The sequence below is a fragment of the Chelonia mydas genome, chromosome 5 (genome assembly GCF_015237465.2).
Source record: "Chelonia mydas isolate rCheMyd1 chromosome 5, rCheMyd1.pri.v2, whole genome shotgun sequence".
NCBI lineage: Eukaryota > Metazoa > Chordata > Testudines > Cheloniidae > Chelonia > Chelonia mydas.
Window position 1 is genome coordinate 86811324 of NC_051245.2, and position 17623 is coordinate 86828946.

Here is a 17623-nt window from a genome sequence, read left to right on the forward strand (position 1 = left end):
TCAATGGAGCTATGACAGTTTACACTAGCTGACGATCTGCCCCCAATTTCCAGTAAACATTGCAGACTAGTATCCTTTATTTCTCTATAAAATCCTTCCAGTCTGGGCAGCAGTTAGTTTAGACTTCCCCATCCAACCTGTGTGTCTAAGCTCTGACCTGAAGGGACTATCTCTTTGGGAAAGAGGATAGTTCACTTTTCATGTCCATTCATTCCTCAATCTCTTTGTTGAGATATTTAACAAGGATGTCAATTGTGAAGGTGGTTTTTATAATATGGACACCTGCCCACTAGGAAATGGACTGAGACCACCAACTCATTTCACATAAGCTACCAAACAGCTGGCAGATGGTAAACAACTTTTGGTCACTATTGTTCCTGGTTGGATTAGAAACGGTGACCCAGAGGTGAACAGCTCCATATCCTGTTACCAAGGACGTGTCCCTACTTGATAAATACTTACTGAATATTACATTTAAGTGGAAAATATAAATAACACCAAAAAAGCAGTTGACACTTGTAAATTCCTTTATGCTTTTTGCAGTCTTGTATAACATTTTTTGCAGCTTCTTGTACGTTTTTCCTGCCCTTTTTAAATTTCCCATCATAGAGCTGCATCAAGCTAGGAAAGTCTTAAAGAATATCAGAAACACTTAGAACATTTTGGTTTATTTTCACTAAATACAATTTTTAAAAAATCACTCATCTGTGATGATATAAATCTGCTTATATAGAGTTTAAGCTTTTATTTTTGTTAAACTTTCTAGTCCTTGAAGTTGCAAAGAAACCTTTCCAAACATGCATTGAAGCAACTGATGTTGAGCTGTTTTGTTGAATCTGCGCACAACTCCACTTCCCCAGTTGCTGCTTTGAGCTTTGTCAAGTTGCATCAGGATGAAGACTGACCTCAGTCTTGTCAGTTTTCACTGTTGCTATTCATAACTCTGTGTGCATTGGTGAAATTTGTAATAGTAGCACTGGAGTAGTAAACAATGATCCCTGTCATATGAGGGGGATATAACCTTCTGTAACTCTAACTTATATCACAGGTAGCGTCCTTCCAAATTCATCGTCCATTTTGGCCAATTTCATGGTCAAAGGATTTTAAAAATCCTAAATTTTAGTATTTCAGATATTTAACTGTGAAATTTCACACTGTTGTAACTGTAGGGGTCCTGACCCAAAACGGGGTTGGGGGCAAGGGTATTGTTTGGAGGTCACAGTATTGCCACACTTACTTCTGTGCTGCTGGTGGTGGCAGTGCTGCCTTCAGAACGGGACCGCCAGAGAGCGGTGGCTGCTGGCCAAGAGCTTAGCTCTGAAGGCAGCACCGCCTCCAGCAGCAGCGCAGACATAAGGCTGGCATGTTACGATATTGCCACCCTTACTTCTGCGCTGCTGCTGGCGTGGCACTGCCTTCAGAGCTGGGCACATGGCCAGCAGCCACCGCTCTCCAGCCACCCAGCTCTGAAGGCAGTACAGAAGGGTGGGAATACCGTGACCCCCCGTAAAATAACCTTGCAACCCCCCCCCCCCCACACACACACACACAACCCTCTTTTGGGTCGGGACCCCCAGTTTGAGAAATGCTGGTGAAATCTGTATTGTGTAGGGTGAAAGTACACAAAAGACCAGATTTCACGGGGGAGACCAGATTTCACAGTCCATGACATGTTTTTCATGGCCGTGAATTTGGTAGGGCCCCTAATAATAGGACAGGGAATAAAGAATAGTCTTTTGCAGCATTCCTGCATGCTGCAAATTTTATTGCACAGTAGAAGAAGAAAAATTGAATCTTTTGCCAAAAAATGGAGCAAAATGAAGCCACCTGAATCCTTCATTCTGGAAAGGAACCTGGCAGAGAGCTGGAAGAAGTGGTTACAAGACTTCCAGATTTTCCTGGAAGCAAGTAGTATTGAATAGAAATTGGAGGGGATGAAATCCTCCATACTGTTGTACATAGCATTGTAAATCTACAGTGCATTCTGCAGGGGGAGCACAAAGAGGACTGCAAACTGCTAAACAAAGCCAGTCCAACATTTGAATGCATTCTTGATTGTCACCTAGAGAAGGCTTATTTTCTTTACAAGAACCTGGATGCCAGGTGAGTCTTCTGACCACTATGATAAGCTAAGTTATGTGAATAGTAACAAGTGGACTATGTAGAGACCAAGTGAGTGTAACATAATTGATAACCAGGTTCAAAACAAGATAACTGTGAAAAATGGACTTGAATTTGCAAAGACCAGTAAATATTGAAAGGGATGATGAAATCTGTTCTTCCCAAATTAGTGTTAGCAAGCAGTGAAAGAAATGGAGTGCATCTAAGTAGTAGAATACAGGCGTAAATATATAGCAGAGACCAGATTTGTTATCAATAAACTTAATGCAAAGCATGCTAAGGGAGAAGAGCAGCCTGCAAATGATCAGATGGATGTGTAAATTGTCTACAGAGTGGAATGCAAAAGATGTTCTTGAATAATTTGATGGGGTGTTTAACAGACAGAGATGTGTTAAAGATAAAATATAACACATTTATATGTGTTTCAGTGAGTTCCCAAAAATTCATGTACTATGTAAAATCCCATTAGCATGGTGAGATAAAGTAAATTCTGAATATGACCGAATGGTAAAATCAGATGTTACTGAGGAAATCATACCTGAAAATCAGTCTCAATAAATATCTTATAGCAGACATACTTTCAAGGACACTTCTAAATAGTGGAAGCAGAAAGCTGCTAAATAAACATGACTCAAGTACTAACTATTTCTGAAATAATATTTGACAAGCCGCAAACAAGATACACAAAAATGATTTGCACTTACATCAACTTATAAAAGTAATTCTAGATGGATACCTGACAAAAAAAGCCCACACATCTCCAAGTATGAAACTTTTGTGGATTGTTGTGATGAAATTGCTACAAGTGATAGGATTCCATAGAAAGAACTTTGTGTCATAATGTGGCACCATATGAGGTCAGAAAAGTTAAACATAGTATACAGTGCCCACCTGCATACTGAGATGTGAAAGAATAGAGCTCTGGATGTCTTATTCTGGCCAGGCATGAACGTTGCCATTCTTCTTATCAGAAGCAGAGCTTGCCACGCTTTTTTGTGGCAGCCTCATCAGCCAAATGCAAAGCCCTCAGACCACTGTCAAAACTGGTCAGAGGGCATTTGTCAGTGATGTGTGACATTGTCTGTCTTTGGCCATAGCTCCATGTGGGATCCTCTCTTTGGCCTCAGGTGTGAAGGCTGGCTGCACAGTGACCCTGGCCCATTTTAATCTATTCAGAAGGGCCCATGGGCAGAGTGGCAAATCAAAGCTGAGTACACCCGTGGTCAGATCAGTTATAAGAAATGGTTTCTGACGTTGGCTGCAGACCATTCTTCATGCCACATCAACATTACAGAGAAATCTGGGCAGGGCAAGTGGGCCCACAATGGGTGCCTTGATGACAAGCATGCTCTTGGGTGGTCAAAGAACCTCTGTTTATAGTGGTAGGCTCATTTGCCCTGATCTTCTCAATGAGTCTGGCTGTAGTATTCTCAGGGCAGATGTATGTGGAGGAATGATGGTGTGGGTCAAATATCCCAGTTATGATGCACATGGTTGAGTGTAGTTGTGTGTCAACCAACTTGACATGAGATGAATGAAGCCAGACCAGAGCACAGTATTCTGCTGCAGAGTAACAGTGGGTTAAACCAGATGATCGTCTAGTTTGAGCATTTTTTCCCCATGAAGTGGCGGCCTGTTTGCTTAGAAAGTTGTTGCATGTCCTCACCTGAGCTGCAGTTTTCCTCAGGTGGTTTAGAGATGTGAGAGATTTATCTAGGCTTACTTTGAAGTAGACTGGGTGGGATTCATGTTTCAAGTTATGTATATTGAGAAAGATAATCAGTTCTTGGTCTGCTCTGGAGTTGTAAAGATGGAACACGCTCCAAACTGTGTTGGTCACACTTGGTTGTAAATACCACTGACTCTACAATATTCTGCTATCTTAATTAAGTCAACATTCTGGGCATCTGCAAGTTCTGGAAAAGATCATGCTTGTATATCTAAGCAAATGTCATCTGCATATGTTAACTTGACTGGGTGAGCAAAAGGTCGTTTGTGTACAGGTTGAAAAACATTGGTCCCAGCACAGAGCCTTGGGGTGGACCGTTCGTATGTCTTTTCCACGTGCTAACTTTGTCTCCCATGTGCACTCCTTCTGTTGCAGAGGAGAAGGTCAACAATGTTGACTACCCATGCTGGGAGTGCTCTTGGCAATAGAACTAAGAGTCCCATGTGCCAGACTGTCATCTGCTGCCTTCAGGTCCAAAACTATAGCTCCCGTTTTCAGGTTTTTCTGAAAATCATTTTCAGTTAGTATTGTCAAAACTAGCACTTGATTGCAGTGCTCCGACCTCCCCCAAAAGCCCGCTTGCGATTGAAGATAGGGCATTCAAGTGTGATGATATGCAATAAGTACAAGCAAAAGAACCACTGACACTACATGATATCCCTGATTGCCATTAGTCTGAGGCTGGCACAGATCTGTTTGAATTACGGAAAGATTATCTTGTATTTTTAAAATTGAACCGTTGCACAATACATCGAGTGACACTGTAATGACACTACAGATCACAGCTTGATCCACCATGGTATTCTGGTTAATTGCTGGTAATAGCCCACAATTTACAAGTGACTCATTACAGGAGAGTTTTCTGATGGATCAGTATAGGTACACCACATCAAGCCCTTATTTTACACAATCAAATGGGTGAGCAGAAAAGACAGTATAAATAGTAAACAACTGGATTTTAATAAAACTCTGATACATTCAAATGAATCTTACTCGCCATTCCATTAGCATATTGAAGCATACCTCACAATGCTTTCCTAGGATCACCAGTTCAGAAATTTGTGGGCAGAAGGACAAAGATTTTAGTGTCCAAACTTCTTCATAAACCAGACTACCCAGAAATAGTTACAAAAGAACAATACACAACAGAAGAAATAATTCAACGAACATGCCAGTTGCCACCTTTGCGAGTGGGAGTGAATACTGGATTTCAAACAGAAAATGGCTGGAAATCTGCCAAGGTAACAGCTTATGCCATCTGCACCGTGAATGTCAGTCCTAGAGAAGGAACAAAAACATCTAAATAATACCATGGAGGACACTGTCTCTCTGTATCTTGTGGGCATCCAGAATACTTCTGACAATGCCCATGTGTGGACAAAAATAACACATGGTCACCCAATCTCTGACAGTGGAAAAGATACTGAGCACCAGTAATAAACTTCAGGTGATGGATCCATCTCATATGCCAAACAATCCACTACAGAAGGAACTATTTTGAGAACAAGAAGTGTCTGTTTGATCAGAAAGCCATTAAGGTTCAGAAACAGTAGTTATTAACAGCTGTCCAGTAAGAGGCAGGATAATCCTCTCATCAGTCAGGGGAGTTCCTCTCCCCAACTTCCACTTTAGAGGTTTCTGTTTGAATACTAATTGAAAGTATTAGTTTGTGCTGATCTTTTTAGTTGATATCTTGTATTTGCATTTGATTAATAATAAAAAAGAAAAATGTCTTTGGAGACAGTGGATACTGCCTCCTGCCAAGAGACAGGTATATACTTGTGTAATCTCAAAACATGCTATACAAGAGGAAAGGTAGATAAAGATAATTCTGGCTTACTAGTAAGCTTCAGTGTCACATAGTTATTACAAAACTGGATCACTTTCACCCTGCTGCTGCTTGGAAAAGCCCTGAGCATCACCAAGACTATGTATGGGGAAGACTCAAACAGAGAATAGGTGAGGGGTAGCATCCCATGAGCAGTAATCAGAAAGTTGAGCAAAGGTTAGAGTAGTACATTCCCCCTCTTCAACAGGTAGGAGGCTAGGGAGAGGTACGGTAATGGATACACTTCCTTCTTACTCTCACAGCAGCCGGAGTGTAGAGAGTTGGGAGAAGGGGAAACGGGGGGGGGGGGGGGGGGGGAACGTGCTCTTCCTCCCTTCCAGCCAGAAAAGGTTGGGGAGTGGGTAAAGCGGGGATAGAGAGCTGAGGAACATTGTCCAGAGATAACATGCTGGTACAAATCCCAGCACCTACCTTTTTCTCCACAACTGGATAGGATGTTGGTTTCTTACCTGGACGGTAGGGCACCCTTCCATCTTTTGTAATGGCCTTCAGTAGGGTTAGTCCTCTGACTCGTAAGTCTTTGGTAAAATTTGGAGCATGTATGTGTATGGAGGTGTATTGGGTGGGCAAGAATGAGCAAAAGACTGATGGGTTAAGTTAGAAAAAAGTATATAGTGTGTGTATATATGTCAATAGATTTTATATATGTATATAGAGAGATTGATTTTGAGAGAAGAAAGGAGAGCAAGAAAAAAAAGGGAGGAGGTAGAAAACAGATTGAAGGGTTGCAGAGAGAAGGAAAAGAGAACAGATGCTGGAAAGGATGCACCACAAATTTCTATAGGACAGAAAAGGAAAAGTGAAGTCAGGAAGGGAAAAGAAGGTACAACAAAAGAGATGTAATGAGTTGAACTTTTTAAAATGTATTAAAAAGAGAGTAGACAAATTGATACAGTAGACAAGTGTTCTGTTCCTTAAACTTGCAGGGGTATGGCATTTCGTGTGTGTGACTTTGTGGGTGTGGCCACACAGCTATTTTGCAGTGAGGTTACTTAGGCTTAGTTCTCAGGCCAGCATGTATCATGGATATATTTTTTCAATCCCTGTTTTTATTATAAAATAGTTGCCTCCACTGTTTAGTCATAACTGGTATCGCAGACTGCTGGGGAGTTGCTCTTGGAATTGCCCAAACAGTAAATGAGAGCACTCTAAAACACTTCAGAAGAGATAGGAAAGGAAGCCTTGCTGTTACATGCCTTTTTGAATACGAAGATGTACCGGACTGGAGCAATCTCTCTCTTTTTTTGTGGGGGACGGAACATATACTTAGCAAATGACACTAAGAATCTATGTTAGGTGGAATAGATTTCAAAATAGATGGCAAACCAGCATCATTAGTCCATAATGATCTAAAAATGAAGATTTATAGTACTGAAAATGAAAAATGTAATGTTCCCCATACTTAAAGAAAATTTCACAACTTCAGGGCATTATTTTCAGAAGTGATTATTGGTTTTGGGTTCCTCAGTTTTTTGTGTACCCAAATGGAGACACTGTCAAGGGGCATGATTCTAAGAGAACAGGTACTCAACACTTTCTGAAAAACCAAGCCCTAGTTAGGTTCATCAAGCTGAGCACCCAACAATAGAGGCATGCAAAAACAATAGTCACTCTTGAAATATTGACCTTTGTGTCCAAATTCTGTCCTTCATACATGCAGTTAGATATCCATACGCTTGAAAAATCCAAGGGTATATTTTGTTTACAGGGATCTTCTTTGGGAGGGACTTACATTAGATAATTTTAAGTCATTTACAGTACAGTTGGATGAAAAGTAACTATAAAAAAGGATCCTTACTTTAAAAATAAATAAATCCCCCGAATATGTCCAAAACTGTAATGTCACTCATTTGAAATGGGACACTGCATGACTTTCTGAAAGAGAAATCTTTAATGCTCTCGAACAATAAGTTGGACAGCAAATTAATGAACAGTGCTTTTGGCTGTCACTCATTCTGTGATTTCTGTGTCAAAGTTTGTAGCAGAAGAGAGGCTTGTTAATAAAATTACTTTATCCAGAGGGAATTCCAATTTCTAGTAACAGGTTCCAGAGTGCTTTCAGTGGGTACTGATGTAATGCATATAAATGCTTGAAGCTACTTATGAGACAGGTATAACTAAGACAATGAAGTGTAAGCCAGTGTTACCGAAATGAATGTATCAATTGAATTACATAATCATTTTGAGACTATTAGTAAGTCAGGGGAAGTCTGGCAGTTTGAAATTGCCAAAGTGAAAACAAATATAGGACCGTAGGTAGAATGGAAAGAGTTCAGTACTGCTGTGTTGTACTGTGTTTGGGAAATGTGTGTCAGTATTTTGAGATATATAATAAGGCAGAACAGAATTTAATTTTATGTAGGGTTCTTCATACTTAAGGTATTGTAAAGCACTTTACAAAGTGATGACTGAGATACTGGAAGTGTGGCTCAAGGGCTTGGTAATAAGATACAGAGCCTTTCACCTCTAGGTCACTGGTTCAAATCTGCCTTGGGTTAAAGAAGACTAAAACTTGTTACCACCTGACAGCTGTTCATTGGTCTCAGAAAAAAGTTGATGGTCTTAGTCCAGTTTTTAGTGGACTAGTGTCCACATCACAATTAGCACTTTTTACAGTCTCCTGAGAAAGGCAAAGGATTTACACTTGATCTGGCTCCCACTGAAGTCAGGAGAGAACTTCCATTTACTTCAACAGAAGCATAATCAGGCCCTTAATGAGCATGGAAACTGAATTACTCTGTACTAATACAGATGATCTTTCAAGGTCAAGTCTGAAGAACTTTGGCAAAGCACTGTGAGAGAAGCTTGCACGGTACTTCCTGTTCTGTAGCGTCCTGCGCATGAATAGATGACTTCAGTCTTCTTGGGGAATGCCAGTCTCACAAGAACTGATATTTAATTTGAAAATTATTTTGAAGTGTGTTGGTGAGGAAGCTACTGGGAGTGTATGCAAATGCAGCAGTCATCCAACATTCAGCACTAGCTTTCACACACATTCTTGAGCATTAAAAACTGATTTATTAACAGAGGAATGTTGGCGAGAACACTGATTTTATTACCCTGGATTTTTGAAAAGGGATGTGGTGTCTTATTTCCACACAGCCACCCAGAATCTGATGGCACCTGTAAGAGAGTAGTACCCATACTGTAATGTAGTATCATCACTGGCTATGAGCCCAGGTACTGATTTGTAATTATATCTGTCTTCTAGCCTGGAGGCAATAATGCTACCAGCTCAATACAGACACTAAATCATAAGGAATCATGTAATACAGGACTAGAATGCCATCAGGTGGCTCAAATATCAAAAACCATGAGCGTGACCCTCAAGGATTTTATCATCAAAACATCAAACCAGAAATTTCTTTACTTTCTTTGCTCTCTTCCATTTAAGATATTTCTATATGCAACATTGTTTACAAATAAAATGAGATATATTGTTATTATAGGCCATTGACCTATTTAGGCACATCTCAGTAGAGATTTGACTAAAAAGTATTCTTGTTTCCCACATAAAAATGCATTACATAAAAAGAAAAAAGACAACAAAAAAGACCATCATTTGGATAATGAACAAGATTTTCCACAGTGCCTGTTATTCAGAAGGAATTTTCTGACACATGCAGTATATATTTGTACTTGTTAAATATATGTAAGGAATGACACACAACAGAGTGTGCATGTGTTGTGAGGTATTGGCATAACTTTGAGTACATAATAAGACTGATAGCTTCAAGTAGAGTTTAGTGGCATTATTTTTTAATGGTGTCTGCCTTCTAAGAGTCATTTCGGCACTAGTTGTGGATACTTGCAAGACAAGGGCAGAGCACATGGGTTGGCTGGAACAGTTGAAAAAATGATGATTACTCAGCTGATGATTATGGAGTCTTTAAATCCTTAAAATGAATAAAAGCAAATAGTGGATAGAAAATGTTCCCTATTTTTGACTCTTCTTCCTCTCTTCATTGGACATATTGAAAGGCCTTTGATGTAACTATTTGCTTCCAATCTATAAATATGTTATCACATATCTATCTTTGGCGATCAGTCAGATTGTTCCTTTTAAATCTAATTTATAAATAGTTTTGTATGTGTTTTACATAATTTAAAATGCCTTTAAAATAGTCTGATAAACCATGTTTTAATCCTATTGAGGTAAGTGAAATACCAAATGGAACTAGGAAAAAATTAATAAATGATGTAATGTCTGTTTAACAAGAATGCTGCTGCACATTCCATTTTGAACATACTGAGGAATATGCCCATTTTCTTGAACCATTTTGTTATTCCTATATTGAATGTAAAAGAAAAAATAGCTTCTCTCCTATCGACTGACTGATGTGATGTAATTCTGATTAGCTAAATCTGCCTTCTTCATTGAGGTTAATATAGTTTGACAGCACCTCCATTAGGAAGCAATAATTTCTGTTGATAGTAAACAGTTGATCACTTTCAGCAGAGATGGGGAATGTCTTTTGTCTTACATTAGATTTGAGCTGTTGGCTAAAATAGAATTAAATTCCTCTGATTCCAAAAGTAAAGTGATATGTTCAGGAGTGGAATGGCAGAGCATGTTGTAGTCGTAGTAAATAGTTATGCTATGGTAGCACCCAAAGGCTCTAATTAGACTGGGCCATCAATGTGATGGGCGCTGTGGAAACATAGAGAAGAGGCATTTTCAGTCCTGAATGGATTGCAGCTAAAGGATTTTGGAAAGGAGTGCAGAGACTGACTTTTGTTATAAGAACTATAGATTATCACACATAAAACGTGTGTCATTGGCACCTATGCAAGCTGAGTCAAACTTTGTTAGAGTGACTCAGAGCATTGTCCTAGGGAGACAGAAGTGAGGGTAATCATTAACCTTATCAGGAAAGCAGTAAGATTTTATGAACACCTGCTATAAGTGCAGTTCTGTACTTTAAGAAATGGATGGATGTGATAAATAGCTTTTCAGGCTAGATCAATAACTTGATTTGGATTACAGAGTTTGATTTGTGTTTGCATTTAATTTTTTTTCACTTAATGTAAAAAAACTAAAAAAGAAGAAATAGCAAGTATATTTCTTGGGTAGAATTCCATATACACGGTTTCATGTTATTTGTTTTCTTTTGTGATAAATGAAAAATCCCAGTGAAATATTTTTTTTGCTGTGCTCTAATAACTGGGGTGTTAAAAGTGAAGTATCTGCTGCTAATGTTGGTTGTGATCTGGTATCTATATTATAACATGTGGAGGTGGTAATGCCACATATAATGGGTGGAGAAAAGGAACCAAGAGCTTTGTGCAAACAGTTATTTACTTCTCCAAAGATTGTTTGTTTCCTGGAATGTGAACCAAGAAAACTCTGTGACAGACGGAAGCTGAGGTATCTTTATTTACAGAAGGCTATATTCTGGTACCGTTACTTTCACTGGGTAACACTTTTCTCCATAAGTGGTCCCATCAGACTACATGAGGAATAAAGTTCTATCCAACATGAAATGAATATGAATGGTTTCTTTAGCTGAAAGCTCTGGTGCTGTCAGTGGGGGATAATACTCAGGGACTGCCTTCACCCATTTCCCACGCTTGTTTCATTCTCTCTGGCAAGGAAGATTGAATGTGACTTCCTCTAGAACCCATCAGTATTACACTTCTTCCCCATTTTTTCTTGTCTGCCATCTCTTGATATGGAGTAGGCTATACAGCCGATGTGGGCTTAGGACCAAATTTGGTCCATGAACTCTGATCCACTGCATGGCAGCACATTGTGTGGCTATTAGACCATTAGGGTAGATTGCTCAAATTTATTTATTTTATCAAATTTTATCAAATTTATTTCTGTTGCCCTCAAACTGCACCTCATTATGTGAACCTAATAGCAATATTTTCACATTTTTCTGAAAGGCAGAAAGAAGTACTTATGCTCATTTACTCTTCCCTTCTCCCTCCTTTTTTTACTGAAGAGAAACATTTTGCCTTCTGCCATTGCCAAATTATTTAGAAGAGTGTAAATTGAAGCCATTTATCTTGAAATGTGCTATTGGAGCAGACTGTTTATACAAGTGTAAGAAATTGTAGCATAGAAATATTTGGTTGGGTCTGTAAGGAAAAGGTTTCTCAATTTTATTTTATTTTAATTTCTACTTCTGGAATATTGATTATAATGTAGAAAAAGCATGAGTCTAACAGCCTCTAATTTACACATCACATTTTTAGTGTTGTTTTTAATGAAGAATAATTTTGTGTTACATTGTTGGCAAAATGAATTTAATATTAGCTTTAAAATGACTTCAGATGAAAACTGACTACCACATACTCCATACTTATGGCGAAGTTTATTGGTGATCTGTGAGCTCTTATAAGTGAATCTAGAGTAAATTATTGGCTAATACAAAGCTGTAAATATTTGTCTGTCAGTTGGTGGACGAGTGAGTCGGGAGTTAAATTACACGCGCCAGAAGATTGGAGAAGAGGCCATGTTTAATCCCCAGCTCATGATTCAGACACCACAAGAAGATGGTGCTAATGTACTAACAACAGAAGCACTCAGACAGCACCTTGACTCTGCACTTCAAGCCAGTAGGGTACACATTTATATGTACAACAGGTAAGGTGGGGAAGCAAAGGCATTTCTGATCTTATACTTATATCTACTAACATGTAAATATATACTTATTCTCTGCTTTACATGCATTTTTGAAAGGCTAGCAATTCAGAACACCTTCTGTTGGCACTTCATTTTAATTTGTATTTGATTGTCAGGACTTAGATATTTGAAAGAGTTTTATGATAACAGTGAGTGATTGGATCTCAATAAATAAAGCAAAGATAAGAAGCATTGGATCAAAGCCTGAAACCATTACTCATAAGAGTAGTCCTGCAGTCTCAGGCCTATTGCTTGGTAAAGTAGTGTTGACTCTGCACCACTGAACCTGCATGTGATGTTAAGACCTCATTGGTGGGATTCAGAGCAGTAAGAAGCCCCCCACATGGGAGATGCCCTCACTCACTGCCACCTGAAGGAAACAAGTAGTGACTGTGGACACTAGTGCAGGTGATATTGCAAGACTTTGGGAACAGGAGCTAGCCCAGGGGTGGGCAAACTTTTGGGACTGAGGGCCACATCTGGGTGGGGAAATTGTATGCAGGGCCAGGGCAGGGGGTTGGGGTATGGGAGGGAGTGTGGAGTGTGGCGGGGGGGGGGGGGTGCGGTGTGCAGGAACGGGCTCAGGGCAAGGGATTGGGGCAGAGGAGGGGTGGGAGTGCAGGAGGGGTGCGGACTACGGGAGGGAGCTCAGGGCAGGGGGTTGGGGTGCAGGAAGGGTGCGGGGTGCGACGGGGCTCAGGGCAGGGAGTTGGGGTGCAGGAGGGGTGCAGGGGGCTCAGGGCAGGGAGTTGTGGGGTGGGGTGCAGGAGGGGTTCAGGCTCCGGCCCAGCACCGCTTACCTAAAGCAGCTCTGGAGTGCCAGCAGCCTGCACCGGGGCCAGGGCAGGCTCCCTGCCTGTCTGCCCTGGCCCTACGCCGTGCCGCTCCGGGAAGCGGCCGGCACCACGTCCCTGTGTGGCTCCTGGGAGAGGGGGAGGCACAGGGTGCCGCGTGCTGCCCTTGCCACGCCTCCAGGTACTTCCCCCGAAGCTCCCATTGGCTGTGGTTCCCCGTTCCCGGCCAATGGGAGCTGCGGGGGGCGGTGCCTGGAGGTAAGGGCCCCGAGTCGTGGTGCCAGCCACTTCTGAGAGTGGCGCGGGGCCTGCAGCACCACGGGGGCAATCCCGCAGGCCAGAGCCAAAGCCCTAAGGGTCTGGATCCGACCCGCGGGCCGTAGTTTGCCCACCCCTGAGTTAGCTGCTGTTCTAATAGGAAATGGAGTCCCAATTGATTATTTGGTGTAGACACAGGGATGCCAAACTTGGGTTTCTCGGTATCTGTACAGGTGCTTAATGTATCTGAGGTCTGCTTGATTAAATTGTCTATCTAAAAATAAAATTAAGCGTGGTAAGAGGAATAAATGTGTCTAGTATTAAGGGTGACCTTTAACAATAAGTATCCATTGTTGACCCTGCGCTAGATAGTAAAGTTAGGTACCCTGCTGAGGCTCAGTTCCTGCCAGGGTTACCTCTTGGTTGGGGAAGTAATCTGATACACTCTTATGTATCAGAGCAGGTGCCTAGCATGGGTGGAGCCATGGTCCTGCTTACACCCTGTCCCTTCCTGCCCACTTGTTTCTGGGGGAGTATCTCCAGGATAGCTCGTGCACTTCCCCAAGTGCTAGAAGCTGAGATGATGATAGTTGTAACAAAGCCAAACTGGGAGGTAGACTCTTAACTCTTCCTACTCTCCAGCACAGATGAGTTAGGGCTAGGATTATTCCAGCCTACTGAGCTAGATTCTGTCCCTCCTGCCGGCACCCTCTTTAGTCACATTAATTAGTGCCTTACGCTATAAGTAGTCCCACTTACAGGAGCCAGATCCTGTCACCTTCGTTCACATTGAATAACACATTGCTCCAAGAGTAGCTCCATTGTTTTTAATGACTTTTATACCATGCCTACTTGCCATGCCTAACATAAACTCTACTGGTGTAGATGCACCAAAAGAGGCCTTTGCACTGTGAGGTGTGGGGTGCTCACTCCAAATGAGACCTCTCTTTCTCAGTGCTTACTAACTACCTAGAAGTGAGGCATCTACATATGTGAATTGCAATTTTAAACGTGTGTTGTGTTTATATAATGCATTCTTTTGATTGTGGAAGAAATTTTTGTTCTTTATATTTTTTACAGACAATGGAAATTGGAACATTTATGTTTTAAATCAGGAGAACTTATCACAGAAGCAGGGTACATGGACCAGGTAGATACACCATGAATTTGGTTTCTACACATTTTACTTCCACACTCTTCATAATAACTTCCACTTGGGCACTTTGGTATGGTCTAGTCTAAATGTATGTGTTTTTTTCCCTTCTAACTTTGACAGATTATAGAATATCTTTATCCTTGTTTAATCATCACACCTTTGGACTGCTTCTGGGAGGGGGCAAAGTTACAAGCAGGGACTGCCTATCTATTGTAAGTGAACTGTTTTATTTTCTAGTCTGTGGGGATTTTTTAATCATAAAACTGAGCATGTTTTCACATTCCATTCCCATTGTTTATTCAGATGCTGGTTTAACCAAGAAATAAAAACATTAGTGATGAGTCAGAAAATGTATATGGATTTTATTTTTTTAATTGAACAAAAAGAGCTCCACAAAAGTTTTTTTTCTTTTTCCTCAGAAGCTGAATTGTAGGCATCAACTTAATCTTCATTTATTTTTACCATTACATTTACATGCAAAAGAAAATGCAGCTTCTCAGTTTTTATGACCTTTTAAAGTTGTTTGCTTTTTTGGAAATAAACTTTGTTTTTGTCCTTGAAAACCACAAAGGCATTGATTGCTTGAGAATTCAATTTAGCTTAGCTGTGGATAAATGTATGTGGATAGTTGTCCGGAGTAAAATCTCAAGTCTTCCTAAGGAGTAAAAAGCTTATCCTTTGTTTATTAGATCATTAAAGAAACAAAAATAGTATCTTTTATCGGAGGTTTTCCATAGCATACTATTGTGATATTATTTGCACTTGATCCTTCAAAGAGTTAATTGTTAATCTGTGCAGACGTTTTTGGTTAATTATGCAAGAGTTAGCATTTGAGTTATTGTTTCTCCCCTGGTTTGCATGTGTCTGTAAAGCAATTTGCAATGGCCATCTCCTAACCTTCAGTGTACAGTCTTAGATGGGGAAATAAGGGGTTTTGTGTTTTCTGGATGGGAGATTCGGAATAATTACTTAAGCCTGGTTAAGCAGATACAGTGTGGTTTGAACCACAAAATAAGGCAGCCAAAAGCCTTTCTGGTCTATCAACATCACAAATTCAAAAGTGGGGGGTGGGACAAGTGGCAGGGATAGTGGTGATGGCCGTGGAAGCAGGGAGTTTGCTTGTTGATTGCCAAGCTGTCAGAGAATTGGAAGGAGCACAGTACTATTAGAGGTAATAAAGATCAGATATTTTGATTGATTACATTTGAAAAACATTTATTAGACTAAACGAGTGGTAATCTGACACTGTGTGAAATACTTTCTCCCCTCTGTCCCCCTCACTCTCTTTTGGTATTATTGCTTTGAAGCAGCAGTTGGCTGCCTTTTTGGTGTGGGGGTAAGGTGGCTATGTGAGTATATTTAATTAACATGTAAATATTCCCTTTATTAGAAAAAAGATTAGGCTGATCTTTATGGGGCTTTTACATAAGGTTGCATCAGGACTACATGAAGAAAATATATAAATAAATCCAATTAAAATATACATTTCATTTGATAAAATAGGTTCCAAAAGTGGATTACAGCTCAAAATAGCTAAAATAGCATTCTAGACTTTGTACAAATACGGATTTAAAAATTAAAGATTTTTCTTCAATGTATTTTCCACCTTTCTACCCCTAATTTCTTTTACAGAGGGAAACCTCCTTTGCAGTGGATAAACTTTGACCCCTTAGAATTCTTGGAAGAGTTAAAAAAAATAAACTATCAAGTAGAGAGTTGGGAGGAGATGCTGAATAAAGCCGAGGTTGGTCATGGTTATATGGATCGACCTTGCCTGAATCCTACTGATCCTGATTGTCCAGTCACAGCCCCCAACAAAAATTCAACCAAAGTAAGCTTGCTTATCATCTGTGGACTATTTCAGGGAAGTGGGCATATGTGGGAAGGGAAGGGAAAGGGGTGTAATTTTTAAAAAGCAACACAAGTCTCATATTTCCGAGCAATCTTTATTATTTGATTTCTGTTATATGGACTTAATCGCGAGCTGCTAACTTTCTTCAGTCTCTGAGGCAATACTGTGACCCACATACTCAGAGTCAGATTATGGCTCTTCAGCCCTGGGCACGATGGGAAATGGTACCACAGTGACAAAATATCCCATCTGGAACACCAGTAGTCATTGTGCCTCAGGCAGTCACGGTGACTTCTGGGGTGCAGGAGGCGTGCAGCTGCTGCTACACACTGACATGGTATACCATGCTGGGCCAGTTTTGCTGACCTCTGCAGAGGGTTGGCAGGTCCTTGGCCCCAACTTCACCTGTCCCCTCCAACCAACTACGACAACTCTGGTGATGCCAGAGTTGTGTAGTCACTGATTTTATTTTTAGTTGCTGATAAATCAAGAGTAACCAAACTGAAGTCAGTGGGGTTACATAAGTATAAAATCAACATATGAGTAGGAGAATCAGGTCTGCTGTACTTTTGGAGTATAAGAACTATGATTATGCCTGGTCCCACTATAGGAGCATGCAGGGGAAGGAAAGGCCTTGTGTCTTCTACCCGCAGTGCAAAGCTTGACTCAAGCCAGTCCTTAGTGTCATCTGGATTTGTGTCTCTTCACAACCCACTCCCTCATCACACAAACATATTAACATGCAAAAGCTCATGAAAAGAAATAAAATTGTAATAAAGAATGAGGTTCACTTGTTGACAGTCTCACTTGGAATTGAATATGCTTGAAGATCTTTTCCACCTCACTGAAGTTAATGGGAGTCAATTGACCAATCCAAGTCGTTTCCAGGGTTTCAGTGGGAGTCTTGCCTGAGTAAGAAACTTCAGGATCAGACCGCACATTTACATGACAAATCATATTCCTAATGCTATTTTGAATTTACATATTCAGGATACGTATTCCAAATAGCATATCTACATGGGCAGAGAAAATGAATTATCTAGAAAAGTGTTAGCAAAGAGTGCTTCCTTGTGGATTTTGTAGTAGTTGTGTTTGGTCTGATATTAAAAACAGATTCCGTCTTCATGTTTTATTAGGAACCCAGTCTGCTGTCTAGATGTATGTCTCCTTGTAAATCAGTCAATTTTGGAAGGAACTATAGACCCTATGCCTCTTCCATCAAGATATCTTAGG

The 17623-nt window shown here is 40.4% G+C and overlaps 1 protein-coding gene across 5 annotated transcripts in view; it reads left to right on the top strand.

Annotated features, from left to right (window-relative positions):
• Positions 1 to 17623, top strand: part of PTCH1 (patched 1) — an 86384-nt gene that overhangs the window by 23917 nt on the left and 44844 nt on the right. For all 5 annotated transcript variants that reach the window (XR_006291109.1, XM_043547282.1, XM_037901716.2 and 2 more), the window contains exons 3-6: positions 12102 to 12291; positions 14463 to 14532; positions 14659 to 14750; positions 16171 to 16369. Coding sequence is in view for 4 of the 5 variants with exons in the window: in XM_043547282.1 (XP_043403217.1) it covers positions 12102 to 12291; positions 14463 to 14532; positions 14659 to 14750; positions 16171 to 16369 (551 nt within the window). In the remaining variant the exon portion in view is untranslated. The remainder of the gene's footprint in view (positions 1 to 12101; positions 12292 to 14462; positions 14533 to 14658; positions 14751 to 16170; positions 16370 to 17623) is intronic.